Source organism: Spermophilus citellus, assembly GCF_964194105.1.
Source record: "Spermophilus citellus genome assembly, chromosome: 15".
In the NCBI taxonomy this organism is placed as follows: Eukaryota; Metazoa; Chordata; class Mammalia; order Rodentia; family Sciuridae; genus Spermophilus; species Spermophilus citellus.
Window position 1 is genome coordinate 16,168,620 of NC_138195.1, and position 13,334 is coordinate 16,181,953.

The following is a 13,334-nucleotide window of genomic DNA, read 5'->3' on the forward strand; positions in this document are numbered from 1 at the left end:
TAGGTGGTCTCCTGATGAGGGTTTCTTGGCAAGTCCCAGAGACTGAGGAGGTGAATTTAGGCACCCAAGAGGGGAGAAAGTGAGGAGTTGACACTGGAGGAGAAGCCAGTGTCAATTCCAGCTACTCAGCATCCACAGCCTTGTTTCGCTCGTGAGACATCAATCCTGTTTATGCACAATCTCTGGAGATCCTCACTTACGAGTGGGGTGCTTTAGCATGGTGAGGGTCTGAGCCCTGGAGGCTAGGTTGGGAGGGCAAAATATCCATACAAATGGAAAACCTGAGACACACTTTCTCTGGTCAACTCTCTTGGTTCCAGCACTAGAGCTGCTGAAAATGTGACTCCAGGTATGCATAGAACTCACCCAAGCAGAACATGAGCTTCATGGGACCCCTTCCTGCAATCAACATAGTCTCAAATGTTTCTGCTGCCCTGGAAAAGATAATAGAGATACCTGTCTCTTCTTTCTTAATAGCCCTTCTAGGAGCCCCCAGCATTACAAACCCACCTGGGAGTCTCCTCTTTCATTCCCACCTGCTTGTTTTCTGACAGCCAGGTCCTGGGTGTGCCCTCTCCTGCCTAGGCTCCACATACGTACACCATGTATCCATGGCCCAGCAAAGACAAGCTTTCAATGGGCCCAGCCTGGCCCAAAGTGACCCAGAGCTGCAGTAAATTTGACCAGGTATGTAGCTTTTTAATGCTGACTTCATTCAAAGAGGAGTTGCATTTTGGGTTGCAATTTGAGGTAGCACTTACCCCCTTACACACAGTCCTGTCAAAGAGGGGGGTTCTGAGAGCAGAGAAGCACATGAGGGGTACACCCAGTCTCATGTGTGGCCCCTGGGTTTGGCAGAGGGCAGCTGTGGGACCTGGCAGAGCTCAGGATGGGCAAGTGGGGGCCCGTCTCTAAGCCGGAAGGGAGAAGCTTCCAGACATGATTGCATCTGACCTTCTCCTTGAGTCTCCTGTCTCTGGCACAGGGCCTGCAGTGAGCTCAGCTCCTTCACACTCCTGGGCTTCATTGTGGGGAACTTTGTAAAGTTTCCAATCCACAGAAAATTACTAACCTCTGGGAGCCTCAGGAGGACCCACATCCTCTACACAGAGCCCTTCTCATCCCTGAGGACCACCTGTCCAGTCTCTTCTCCTGCAACAGTGGTAAGTTGAGAAAGGGAGCTGCTCTGAATAAGCAGGATGCTTCCAAGCTTCCTAATCAGGATTTCAAGAGTACTTCCACCCCCAGCCCCACTGACTTGGAGCTGAGGTCTTTAGAACCTTCCTGAGCATACCTCAGCTGAGCAATCCCAGCTCAGGCCAAATCCCAAGGGAACCTGGAGAAGGCAGCTCCTCCCCCTTGCCTTGATCCAGCTATCCTTATATTTAAAGGGCCAGAGGGAAAAGAATGTTCCTGAGCTTTTTAGAGAGAATCTCCACAAAACACTTCCTGATGCTTGTCTGACACTAAAAACCTATTAAAGTCATAAACTTCTCCTGCGGAACGCTTCTCAAAAATGTATTTATCTAAAGGGCATCTGTGTTTGGTCTCCAACGCAAACGCTTCAAATGTCGGGCCCCAGGTGATTTACTTGGGGCTCCTTGTTCTCTCTCTACTTGATCTGCTGATTTCAGCTCAAGTCCCTGGCTGCATCGTTCCTTCCACTGATGTTTATAGATGGCTTCTATTCACACTGAGGAGCAGCCCAGAGGGGCACAGAGAAGCCTGTGAACGTGCAATGGCAGGAGGGGAGGCTAGAGGAGCGAGGACTGACACTCATGGAAGACACCCACCCTCCTGTCATCCTGAGCATATGCCTGTGCCTGTCTACCTGGAACACCATTCGTGTGGCAGACATGTGACCAGCAGCTGTCCCCTGCTGCACAAGATGCTAGGCGTTCAGCAGCCGGTAACCCACTGGCCCCACTGCAGAATAAAACAGAGCAGAGAATATGGACAACAATGATGAATGTGACACATGGTGACACTGAGGGCCAAGGCCACTTGCCGGGCCTCCAGACAAACCCAACACAGTTACCCTGGGAGGCACACTAGGCCTGGAGCAGTATGTCCACACAGCATATAAGCAGCCGCTGAGAAGAGTGTTAACTTCTGAGTGACAAGGAGTTGGGCAGCAAAGGGACTCTGAAGGAGGCAGTTAGGGGCAGGGGCAGCAGCCAGAAAGTCTGGGAGTCTGTGCAATTATAGATTGGGGGAACAGGGGACTTTCAGGAGCACAGGGCACAGGTACTGAGAGCCTAACCATAGCTAGTAGGCCCTTGGGCCTCAGGCTGCAGCATAGAGTCCCCTGACAGCCCTTCATCACTGCATCTTAATATGCACGAGCTCATCAGCCCCTTTCCAAAGAGGCCCCAGAGAGCAGGGCCCTGCCCAGGCTAGGCTGTGCTGTGCTCACTCCGCCTGCAGTGGGAAGAGATTACAGGACTGGGGAGGCCAGGGACTGAGCATGGAGAGAAATATAATATTTCCCAGATGGGCGGGTACCCAGGGTGTACCCCTGAAATGCCACCCTTCTCCTCTGGGCTATGACATTTTCAAGTGACCAGAGAGTCAGATCAATGAGGGAAAACTACTAAAGCACCCTGCTGGTACCTCATGGGCACTCCCAGCACTGGGCTGTGGGCTCTCTATTGTCACTCCACTGGGTTCAGGGGTGTTGTGCCAGGAGTCCTCTCTTTCCCTCAAGCACCCAGGGAGGATGGGGAGCTGTTTATCAGAGCCATGCTGCCTGATAAGTATGCTTGCCATGTGTGGCTATTTAATTTTATGTTATTTTAAACTCAACAAAATTAAAAATTCAATTCTTCTGTCATACTAGCCACATTGAGCACTATCCATCGCCAATTTACACCCCCCTGTTCCTGCCCTCCAGTTCATGACAGCTTCCCCATGTGCAACAGGGCAGACAGACACCACCTCAGCACCCTCAGGCCTGCTGTGAAAGACACTCACCATTCCTAGGGTTACAGCCCACCAAGATCCTGAACAAGGACAGCTTGCTGAAGCCATTAGAGGGCATTAAGTCAATGGACTTCCTATTTGTCAGCATTCCAAAAACAGAGCCGTTTTTTTTTTTTTTAACCCCTAGATAGGCCAGAGTTGGAACTCTGCAGATTACAGAGGCATAAACCCTTTGAGAGACCAAAGGAATGCTGGGACCCCCTGGAAGAGGAGACAGAGGCTTGTCGAGGGTACTCTCTTCTGGGAAAATGAACGATGGCTCCTGCCCCTGCTGGGGCAGTGCAGGGAATTCCAAGGCCAGTTGGCCTTCCCATTTCCTGGTGTTTACAAGGCAACACTATCCTCCATCTCCATCTTCTTTACCCAAAGTTGGCTCCCTACCACCCACCAAATGCCTAAGCCTGTGTCCTGCCCTAATCTCATATGCACTGAATGTATATTTTGTGTTTTGGTGACTGTCCATGGGAAACACCATGAAAGGAGAATCTTTGTTTCTTTCACTGCAGTGTCTCCATTTCTAAAACTGGCACCTGGAATATAGTAAATACCCAATAAATAAATGAAATTTTCAAGAAGATCATATGGGAAGTGTACAGATTGCATGAAATGTGTGTTCACATATGAGTTTTTGAGCAAAAACAAGTCACAACTTTATTCTAAGTTGATCATTTTAGGTTCCATAACCGGGAAGAAGAAACACTGAGGTCATCAGGAACCTGGACTGGTGGCACAACCCCCTTCTATGTGCCCCCATTGAATGGCTTCTCTCCTTTGACTCAGCATCCTCTTCACAAAACTGGTTCTCTACAGCCCTCCAGCTCAGAACTCTGATTGTGCCTTTCCACAGCACACTGCTACCTGATCACTTCCCCACCCCCACCCCCCACTGAGCTAGAGACCAAATCGAGAAGCATCATCCATCTTACCTGAAGGCTTTGCCATTTTAGCCTGGAAACCTGAGGAGAAGTCATAAATAGATTTTGCGATGGTAAAGGTAAGCTTAATTTTTCATTTATTTCCAGCTAATAACAGATGGGTAGGTCCTCCTTCACTTCTAGAAGCCAAAAGGAAAAGAAAGGGCTTCCTAGTGGCAGGATAATTTGTCAGAAAGTTATGAGTGAGTCAAGCAGGGCTATATAGGAAGTGTATATTGAACAATATGACACACTGGCTTCTAATTGCTGCTGCCTTTCTGATCAATAATACATGTTTTCAAAAAGCCTTCTGTTTGCATTTACACAATGGACTGTAACTACTGCAAAGGATCCATTAAGACCTATTTTAAAAAGTGCATTCGTAAAAAGTTGTCTAAATCTGCATTACAAGGCAGATTATGAAACTGCCTTGGGAGATGTTTTTTCTAAAAGGCATTCAGGCCATATCTGCTGGACTTGCCAACTGACTCCCCAGCTCTCTCCATGGTTTGCTTGCAAACCAAGAAGGTTCTTTCCATGGCTCCAGATGATGACTTAGGCACTGTCAGGCTTGAGGTCCCATTTCACTCTACATAGGTCAGCTGTGCCTCTGGGTTGGGACACTGTGTGAGCAGTCTCCAGGAGCCTGGGTGGTGCAGGCATGAATCAACCTACCACTTCTGACTGTATAATTACAAAGTTAGCTAAGTAACCCCTGCAGCAAAGTGGACTCTTGGATTCTGAAGCTCTCTCTCCATCCAGTCCTGAGAAGACCATGGGCTAAATGGGGAGGGCTGGAAGCCTGTGACCAAGCCTTTGGTTTGGGCAGGCCAGGCTTATGTTTGGCATAGAGGTATGAGTTGTTACATGTGCAGGTGGGAAGGCCAGAGGAGAGGAAAGCAGTTTGGGTTTAGAAGCCACCTGACTTTCTGTGCTGCCTTAACAATATACACTGACTTCTGTGGCCTGATGATTTCAGCTTCTATAGCTGGTAGAAATAAATGATAATAAAAAATATGGCTTATATGTACTGCCATGGGGCCCTGTCTGAGGGTTCTGTGCAGATGGAAAGGCTTGATCCTTGGACAACCTGGGAAGAAGGAATTGTACTTTCCCACTGAGGCCCTGGACTAACCAACTGAGCCCCTGCCAAGGTCACAATTCAGAGCCACCTGCAAGTTTCACACCATACTCCTACCCCAAGCCTACCCCCCAATTTCCTAGATATGAGAAAATCCTGGGATAGGAATGATAAAAAAAATTCTCAAAGTGCTCACACATTGTCTATGAGTCCATCCATACATCATTGGATTTTATCCTCAAAACAATACTACTTGGCAGTTACCGAATTGTTATTCCCATGTTACAGATGAAGAAACTGCAACCCAGAAGGTCCTATAGAAGCTGCTGAATGACGTAGCCAGCCTGGTTCTTGTGCTGGGTAGAAAAGAAATGAAAACAATATTCTTCTAGGAGAAGCAGGTAGGAAGAAAGGAAAGAAGGAGAAGGGAAAGTAGAAGAAATTTGAAAGAGTAACCCCAGTACAGAAGGGGTTCATGGAAGGTAAACCAGGCAAAGAGATGATGACAGATCAGCTGGATGGAGGTGGACTCTGTCTAGACCCACAGGCCCACTGATGGACAGGAACACCCTGTTGCCTTTGTTCAGGACCCAGAGCCTAAGGCCTCGGGCATCCAACCCATGTCAGGCCCCAGAGAGGGTGCAAGGAAGGTTTTCTTCATAGGCCAGGACCAGGCCCTGTCTGCAAATGCCCCCCATGGGCACCTGAGGCAGGAAGGCTGGTGGAACCTCCACAGAGTCACACCGGTAAGCCCAAGCCTAGTATACTGCCTGTTTGTTAATGGGGATAGATTATGCAAAAAGGAGGGTGGCCTGGCCAAGGACCCCCTGCTGGTGTAACCTCAAAGCCAAATTACAGGCAATGGCTTTCTTCTTGCTGCTGTCCTTGAAGGGCATCAATAGCAGGGCCAGGAAGGCAAACCATGGGGGAGCAATAGACTTGCCCCCTACCTTGACACCCCATGAGATTGTAGAGTGCAGTGGTAGGCAAAAGGGGGGAACTGGGTCACTCAGCAATTCATTAACAGTGCTCATGGTCAGCCTCAGAGTCTGTGCTACTAACCACTATGTAGCACTGCCTGCAGGAGACTTAGACCCCTGCCTAAGCCCACTCTGAGAAGGCTTGGTCAGAAGTTCTAGGAATACCCCTAGCATTCCAATGCCTCCATGGCTGGGTCAGCTCTTGGATTTGTTTCCTCCCCTTTATAAGATCACTAGGGTTGGCATTTTCTGACACTGTGCTTGGCCTTCTTGGTGCCTCTGGAACCCCCTATGCCTCCTGGTCCATGGTCCCATAACATCCTGCTGTGTCTCCCACCCCAGCAGCAGCTCCTCCCTACCAGGGCAACTTTGTCCACACTAAGCTTGACATCCTGCTCCCTGGCCAGTGCTGTTTGGGAGTCAGGCCTGCGAGCTCCAGATGTACCTCACCTGCTCAAAAGCCATGAATGAACCTCACATTCCCACTGGCTGTGGGAAGACCATGTGAACTGCCCACCCACCGACTCATCGGAGCCACCAGAGGGGAAATACTAGTTTAGCCCCCATTAGGAAACTGATAAAACGGAGGCTCAGAGAGGTTAAGCAACTTGTGCAAAGTTACCCATTTTAAGGGCAAGTCCAAATAGGTCTGATCACTCCAAAGCAAAAACCTGCATCAGAACCTCTTAAGAAACTTTTTTAAAAAGATGTAGATTGGGGGCTGGAGCATATGGCTGGGAGGTGGCCACTTCCTAGAATGTGTGAAGCCCTGGGTTCAATTCCTAGCAGCATGCACAAATTTTAAAAAATGGATTTTTATGGAGGCGTATACATAGGAATCTAGGTACTTATAAAAGTTGCCCTGTGGGTAGAGCCTAGTACCTACCACATTGTGGATGTGCCTTCGTCTAGCTCCTAGAACAGAGGGTTGGGGCAAGGACGCCAAGGCCAAGTACCAGGGAGGGCTGGGCAAAACAATGGCTATGATCTTCTGAGCATTTACTGTGTGCTAGCATAGGGCTTCACCCTCACATGGACTCCCTCTTTTTATCTTCACTCCTCCCTTTGACAGAGGTATGTTTACTAGAGGAAACTGAGACTCAGAGAAAGTTGATTACAAGGCATCAAGAAAGGGAATTAAAGCCTCTTGCAGACCTCTCTTTCCCCCAAGATGAAAGGGAGCAAGAGATGGGGCTTCCTAGACTTTGGATTCTATATTAGCACAGCCTCTACCTCCCATCGTTGGACCACAGGGCGTTGCATCCATTTCTTCTCTGCTAAGTGAGGCAGCTCCCTCCTGCTACCCTGAGTTTCTAGACCTTGAATGAATGCCCTAGGTCCAGTGAGGACTGAGTCACCCTCTCCCTAAGGTCTCTAAGATCGGGAGACCCAGAGTTTCCTGTCTGCCCTCTACTGGATGATTCCCTCTCTGGTCAAGGCCCCTGGACAAGCCTGTGGGGAAAGGTATGCCCCAAATGCATATGTGCCCAAGGGCTCATATGGAAGTCTCTCCCCTTCCCAGATCTTTTTAAAGGAGAGGGCAACAGTCCCACTATGATGTCATGTGTTCATTCAGGACCCCCAAGAGTGAGGGTAGGGAGAGGGTGAAGACCTGAGGGAGGCCAGGCAAGTCCTTGAGACAGTCACAGAACCAACTAACCAACCTCTGGGAGGTGTGGAAGTGAGGCTATAAGCAGGTGGGTCGAGCCACCCACTTCACTCTGCATTCTCCTAGGAGGCAGCCACAGAAAGCCAGTTGTAGAGAGTACCCCAGCACTTTCCTGGTCACAGGCCACAGTGTACAGCCCTGGTAGCCAATAGCTCCAGAGATGAGAACTGTCGGCATCCTAGAGAACTTCCCATGGACAACTCTAGCTCCATAAGTCTAAAGGCCCAGAGCAGAAGAAGGTCCAGTGTCTGCAAGGTAGCTCTCCTGGGCTGGCAGACCTGTGAAGTGTGGCCCACCCATCATCAGGCAGACTGTGGATATCTTGGCCCAGCCCCAAGTCAGCCTCTGTCTTGGCAGCTCCTCCTTCTGCCTGCCAGAGTGACTTCATTTTGACTTCATATCTGCAGAGTGATGTGCAGATCGCTTATTCAGCCCTGAGCTCAGCCAGGGATGAGGGTGGGGCTCTGCACACAGCAGAAGACATCTTGTTCAGGGGCACCCTTGGCCCAGGGTTCTGGACTTGCATACCACAAGGCCCCATTGGCTTCCATTCCTCTATCCCTCTGCACTAGGTGGAGGCCAGACCTCAAAAAGAAGGTGCAGGTTGGGTGAGAATGATGGACCTTCCCTAGAGGCCCAAAATTCACATACAACCTCACTCCAAGACCTTCCATTTAGGGTACAGAGGCTTCCTCTGTAAATCTATGGGCATCATTTCTTTGAGGAGGGGAACTCAATTCTGGGCTCCTGCTACCCACTTTCCTACTCTGTCTGTCCTACATCCTCAGAGTTGTTCTATTTAGAGGAGGACAGGGCACCCACCAAGCACCCCATTAGGCTACCAGTGTCAGATCTCTTTGAAAGGTGTGCCTGAGCCAATTTCCTGGTCCCATTGGTTAGATCAGACCTAGGGTTCACAAACTAGACCTAGGGGACCCCCACTCTTTCCACCAGAAGATATTGTAAACTAGAAGACTACTCTCCTGCTCTCCTTTCTCTCCCGGTTTCCTCCACTCCTTATGCCTCTGGCCCCAGAAGAGGCCAAGCTCGCACCGCGCATCCTTCCTCTGAGAAATGGCGGAGGATGCGCTCCAAGACCAGAGCCTGGGAGAAGGGCTCCGGCCTAATCTCTAAGACTGTTTGGGCGCACCGGCAGCCAGTCAGCCAGTCCCTGCATTCCCACGTGGCTTCTCTGCCTTCTCTGGGCGGCCAGAAAGGGCGAAACTCCAGGACCACAAGCAGGCAGACAGATCAGAGAGTGGATGTACATTTGCATGTCCGTGGATCCAGGCGACGGATAGACGACCCGCACCGCACCCCATTCCGCAAGCACCCGGTTCTCACAGGCGCCGGGCCAGGGTTGCACAGCACGTCCCATATCCGACTCCTACCGGTGCCCCGCCTGCACCCCGCACTGACCCCAACTATACCCGGAGCCCCGCCCCTAACCCGCACCCTGGCCCCGCCCGGCCCGCTCCCCCCACCACCCGCGCGCCGCCCCGCCCCTGCCCGCTGCTCCGGCTCAGCCCGCGACAGCCTTGCCTCAGTCCTGGGAGCCGAGCCCAGAGCGCAGCAGCCGAGAGCGCCCCGGAGTCCGCGCCCAGGGTCCCGCCCCGACGCACCGCGCCCGCAGTGTCTACTGTGCCCGCTGCTTCACGGGCTAGCATGGGGCGGCCGGGTTGAGCGCCGCACCTCACCGCCGAGACCCGCCACTCTCCAGTCGCGGCCCCTGAGCGCACCGGCGATGGCGAAGGCGACGTCCGGCGCCGCGGGGCTGCGGCTGTTGCTGCTGCTGCCGCTGCTGGGCGAAGGTGAGTCCTGGCTGGCGTCCTCGGCGGCTGGGCTGAAGTTAGCGCTGCGCGCTGAGCGGCGGAGGGGACGCTTTCAGAACCGCGTTTGTTGGCGGCAGGCAATGGGCAGCAGGTTGCGCGGTGGCTGGTCGGTCGGCCTCAACTGGGAGTGAGGTGGCGATGGCCAGAGGCGGGCAGAGCGCCGCGGGCTCAGTGCTGGGCGGGTCTTGGCGGGGAGAGCGGGACGCGGGCGGGTCGGCGAGGGGTCGGTGTCCAGAGACCCAGCAGCAGCCGTGCGTCTTAGGCTGGTCTTGCCTCCAGCCGCATCTACGTCTTGGAGCAAAGCGGACGGATCATTCAGGCATTTGGGCACAGACAAGAGCTAATGGGTCAGGTAGCCACAAGATGCCTGCGACCTGCGCGGGGAGTTCTATTTCTGCAGAAGATCACTGTGTCCTGGTTTTCTTTTCGCGCTTCACTTCCGTGCATTCTCCTCCAGCTCTGTTGTCCCAGCTGGCTGAGTGGAGCAGAGGCTCTTTCATAGAAGATGGCTTTTCTCTTGTATTTTTGTTGCCCGCGTCTTTAAAATCCGAAAAGTCTATGGTTTCTGGGTTGTCTTCCCCCTGAGGGCCCTCGGTGGCCCGAGCCCCACCCGGCAACCAACAGACTCCGGTACCGCTGGCCTAGACTTACCTAGAGGGGCGGTTTTTGAGCTATAGGATGGCTCAGAGCGCTTCCGACCATCTTGTGGTATCTGCGCTGTAGGATCCCAGTATTAGGTGTGGCCTTGGAAATGTTGGTCACTGCCCCCACTGCCAACCTCAGACATAATGAACAACAAGGCTGAAGAACTATTGACCGACTGTCTTGGCTGCACATTTTAGAGTCCCTCAAACTCGTCCTAACTTGACCCTCTCCTAGAGTACTTAACATAGGCACCAAGCATCAAGTTTTCCTAGGAGAGGGAAAGAGCCCCGGCTACCCTCCCCCACTCCTTACAAAAGGAGGCTTTGGAAACGGAAGTCCAGTCACCCTGCCTCTATCCCCAGGTCCTGCACAGACTTTATATTCACAGACCTTCCCAAGGTTTCATTTGTGGTTCTGGTTCCTCAGCACAACAGAGACTGGGGCAGAATGGGTGCATGGTAGAAGAGAAGGCAGGGGAGAAGCCCGTTCCTTTCATTGGGGAAGAATGGAAATGGGGAGTCTATTTATAGGTTTGGGACTGTGGGGTCACAGTCAGCAAGGGGGAGGCAGGCAGGAGGCTGTGCACAGGACAAAAGTAAACACAAAAGTTAACACCCGAGTTCTAAAGCTATCCTGTGACTTTGGGTTGCAATTTTGCAATGTGGGTGTGTGGTTAGTTATGGGAAGCTCATGTGCTGGGCAACCTCCCCATGCCCTTCCAGCCTTAGCTGGGTGTCCACCAAGTCCTTAGGGACCAGGCAGGGGTGGGGTGGGTCTGGCCTGTGGCACTTGTGGGATGGCAGGTACCTTCTGTGCCAAGAAACCTGACCCTTGAGCTAGGTAATCACAGTCATCCTCCCCAATCCAAGGAACATAAGTCCCTGTCACCCACCACCTCCCCTGGGATGATCAAGAAACCAGGATTAGTGGCACTGGGGGTGGAATGGCAGCCCTGCATCCAAGAAGAGACAATTGGATCCTTTGGAGAGGCCTTCAAGGGCTCTTAATCAGAAGCAGCAGCTGTGGGGCTGCAGAGCTTTGCTCTCTTGGAGCTGCTCTAGGCTGCTACTAGGGAGCCCCCGAGGCTCACTGGGCACACACAGATGGGGAGCAGCTTGGCCTCCAACGCCCTCTTGTGGAAGCAATGGTCTAATGGCCCTGCCTGTTGCTCAGGAAATGGGCTGGGTCTCTAGAGGTGATGGGCCTTCCTTAGCTTACATTCACACTCACTTATGGTCATCACCAAGTCACACTGCACCCTTTCTAATGAAGACATGCTCATGAGATTTGTAGACGTGTACTCTCACACATTGTGCCCTTGCTCCTTATACCCCCACCCTCAAGCAGGTACCCCTGGAGACCCAGCCCCTCTCTACCTACTCTTATGTACTAGGATCTCATATGTACACCTAAGGACACACACCCCTAACCTCCTCATATACTTGGACACTACCCATCATTCCCAGTTTCCCTGGAACTAGAGTTGAGGAACCTCCTCTAAAAGTTATTTGAAGTTTTGGGCTTTTCAGTGCTCAGCACAGCTACAGCTGCATCCATTGCATGGAAAAGGACATGAGTCCTGGCATCTGGGGCTCCCTCTGCATGTCCCAGGCTAACCCACTTCTGCCCTCCCACAGCTTCTCAGCAAGTGTCTTGCCCCTCATCTTCCTGGCCTGACTTCTTGGATCCTTCAGAGTGAGCACCCAGGGACACAGCTTTATTTCATTTTTCCTTTACATCCTCCCCTGTCTTTGGCCAGTGAAGACTTGTCCTGCCTTACCAGGTTTACCTGAGCCATGACCTATCTCCCCCATCCTAGCCACTGAGCCCCTCTGGTCTCAAGGAGCTGCCTGCACCCCTCACTCTGGACTAGGCCAACTGGTGGGTTCATGAGGGCGGGGCCTGAAAGCAGATAGCAAATGGGAAAGTTTATTGAGTCCATTCACTAAATTGCCTTTATTCTGTAGAATTGCTTTAGGGACTAGCTAAGTAAATCACTGTTTCCTTGGTGGTGTGAAGAAAATGGGAAGCATTCACGTAATGGGGCACTAATGGCCTTTTAGCCAGGGGAGGAGAAAACTAATTTAAATTATAGTATCTGTTGAAATGGGAGCCGGGGTGCCAAAGGGATGGGAGGCCCGGAAGCCACCACTTCCCCTGGGGCCTTCCTTTCTCTGCAGCCTAATAGAGGACCCTCTAGGTCCTCTTGCCTTCACTGGGGAAGGATGAGGCCAGCAACAGACTCTCTATTGGGGGCTCACAGCATGCTGATCTTTGGTATCATACTGCCAGTTTATTAGCTCACTTTATTTTCCTGACACCCTACAAGGGCTTTGGTTTTATTTTCCCATTTCACAGATGAGGAAACTGAGGATGCCCCAGTCTATGGACTCTGGAGCCCATGGAGAGCACAGAGGGATTCTTCCACCCCTAGTCCTCTACCTTTCAGCAAGCCCCTTCTCAGGCCATTGGTGGTGGGTACCAGGGTGGAGCTGAGGAGGGGTCCTCAGAGAAGAAGTGACTCTGCACCTAATCACCCACTCTTCAGGGCTCTGGGTATCCTGGGGACATCCTGGCCCAGATCTCAATGTGACATATGACACTGTGCTCACACACCTAAGCAGGGCCCCCTCTGGATCTCAGCAGAGTTCTTAAAGGGGTATTGCTTTCTTTGATGTCAGGGTCTGTTTAGCTGGGAATCAGTACCAGGCATGGTCCTATAAGAGCCAGCCCAGAGAAAGACAATATGTGCTTTGGGCATGACAGGAAAATATCTATATACAAACTGGTGCAGCCATGTGGCCAGGATACCCAGAATGTAGTCCTTGCACTCCTCATCTGCCTGGGCACCAAGCATCTGATAGAGCTGCTGTGCTGAGGAGAGGGATAGAAGGACAAGAGGACTAGGCTTTAGGGGGTAGAAGACTGGGGACAGACTGGGAGAAGGACGCACCCAATTGGTACCCAGGAAGCAAGGGCAGAGTTGAAGAGGCAATCCACCTCTCCCCTCATGTGGCACTTCCTCCATCCTTGGGCAAGTGGCCATGTTTGCACTGTAGAATTCCTGTTCCTGTGGGGATGGAGGAGGATTCCTCCTGGTGCTGGGGCTGTACCTCCCTTCCCTCCAGGTCCTATCAGTCTGAAGATCTCAGTTCAGGCCTCCTTCTTTTCCATTTCTGCTGTGCTCTCCTCCTCTTTCTCATTTCCACAATTGTTTTCTTGTGCAAGTGA

The 13,334-nt window shown here is 51.9% G+C and overlaps 1 protein-coding gene across 1 annotated transcript in view; it reads left to right on the forward strand.

Annotated features, from left to right (window-relative positions):
- The first annotated feature begins 9,148 nt into the window (after positions 1-9,148).
- Positions 9,149-13,334, forward strand: part of RET (ret proto-oncogene) — a 60,765-nt gene continuing 56,579 nt past the window's right edge. The window contains 1 exon segment of the mRNA XM_081268010.1: positions 9,149-9,437. Coding sequence (XP_081124136.1) covers positions 9,371-9,437 — 67 coding nt within the window. The 5' untranslated portion in view covers positions 9,149-9,370.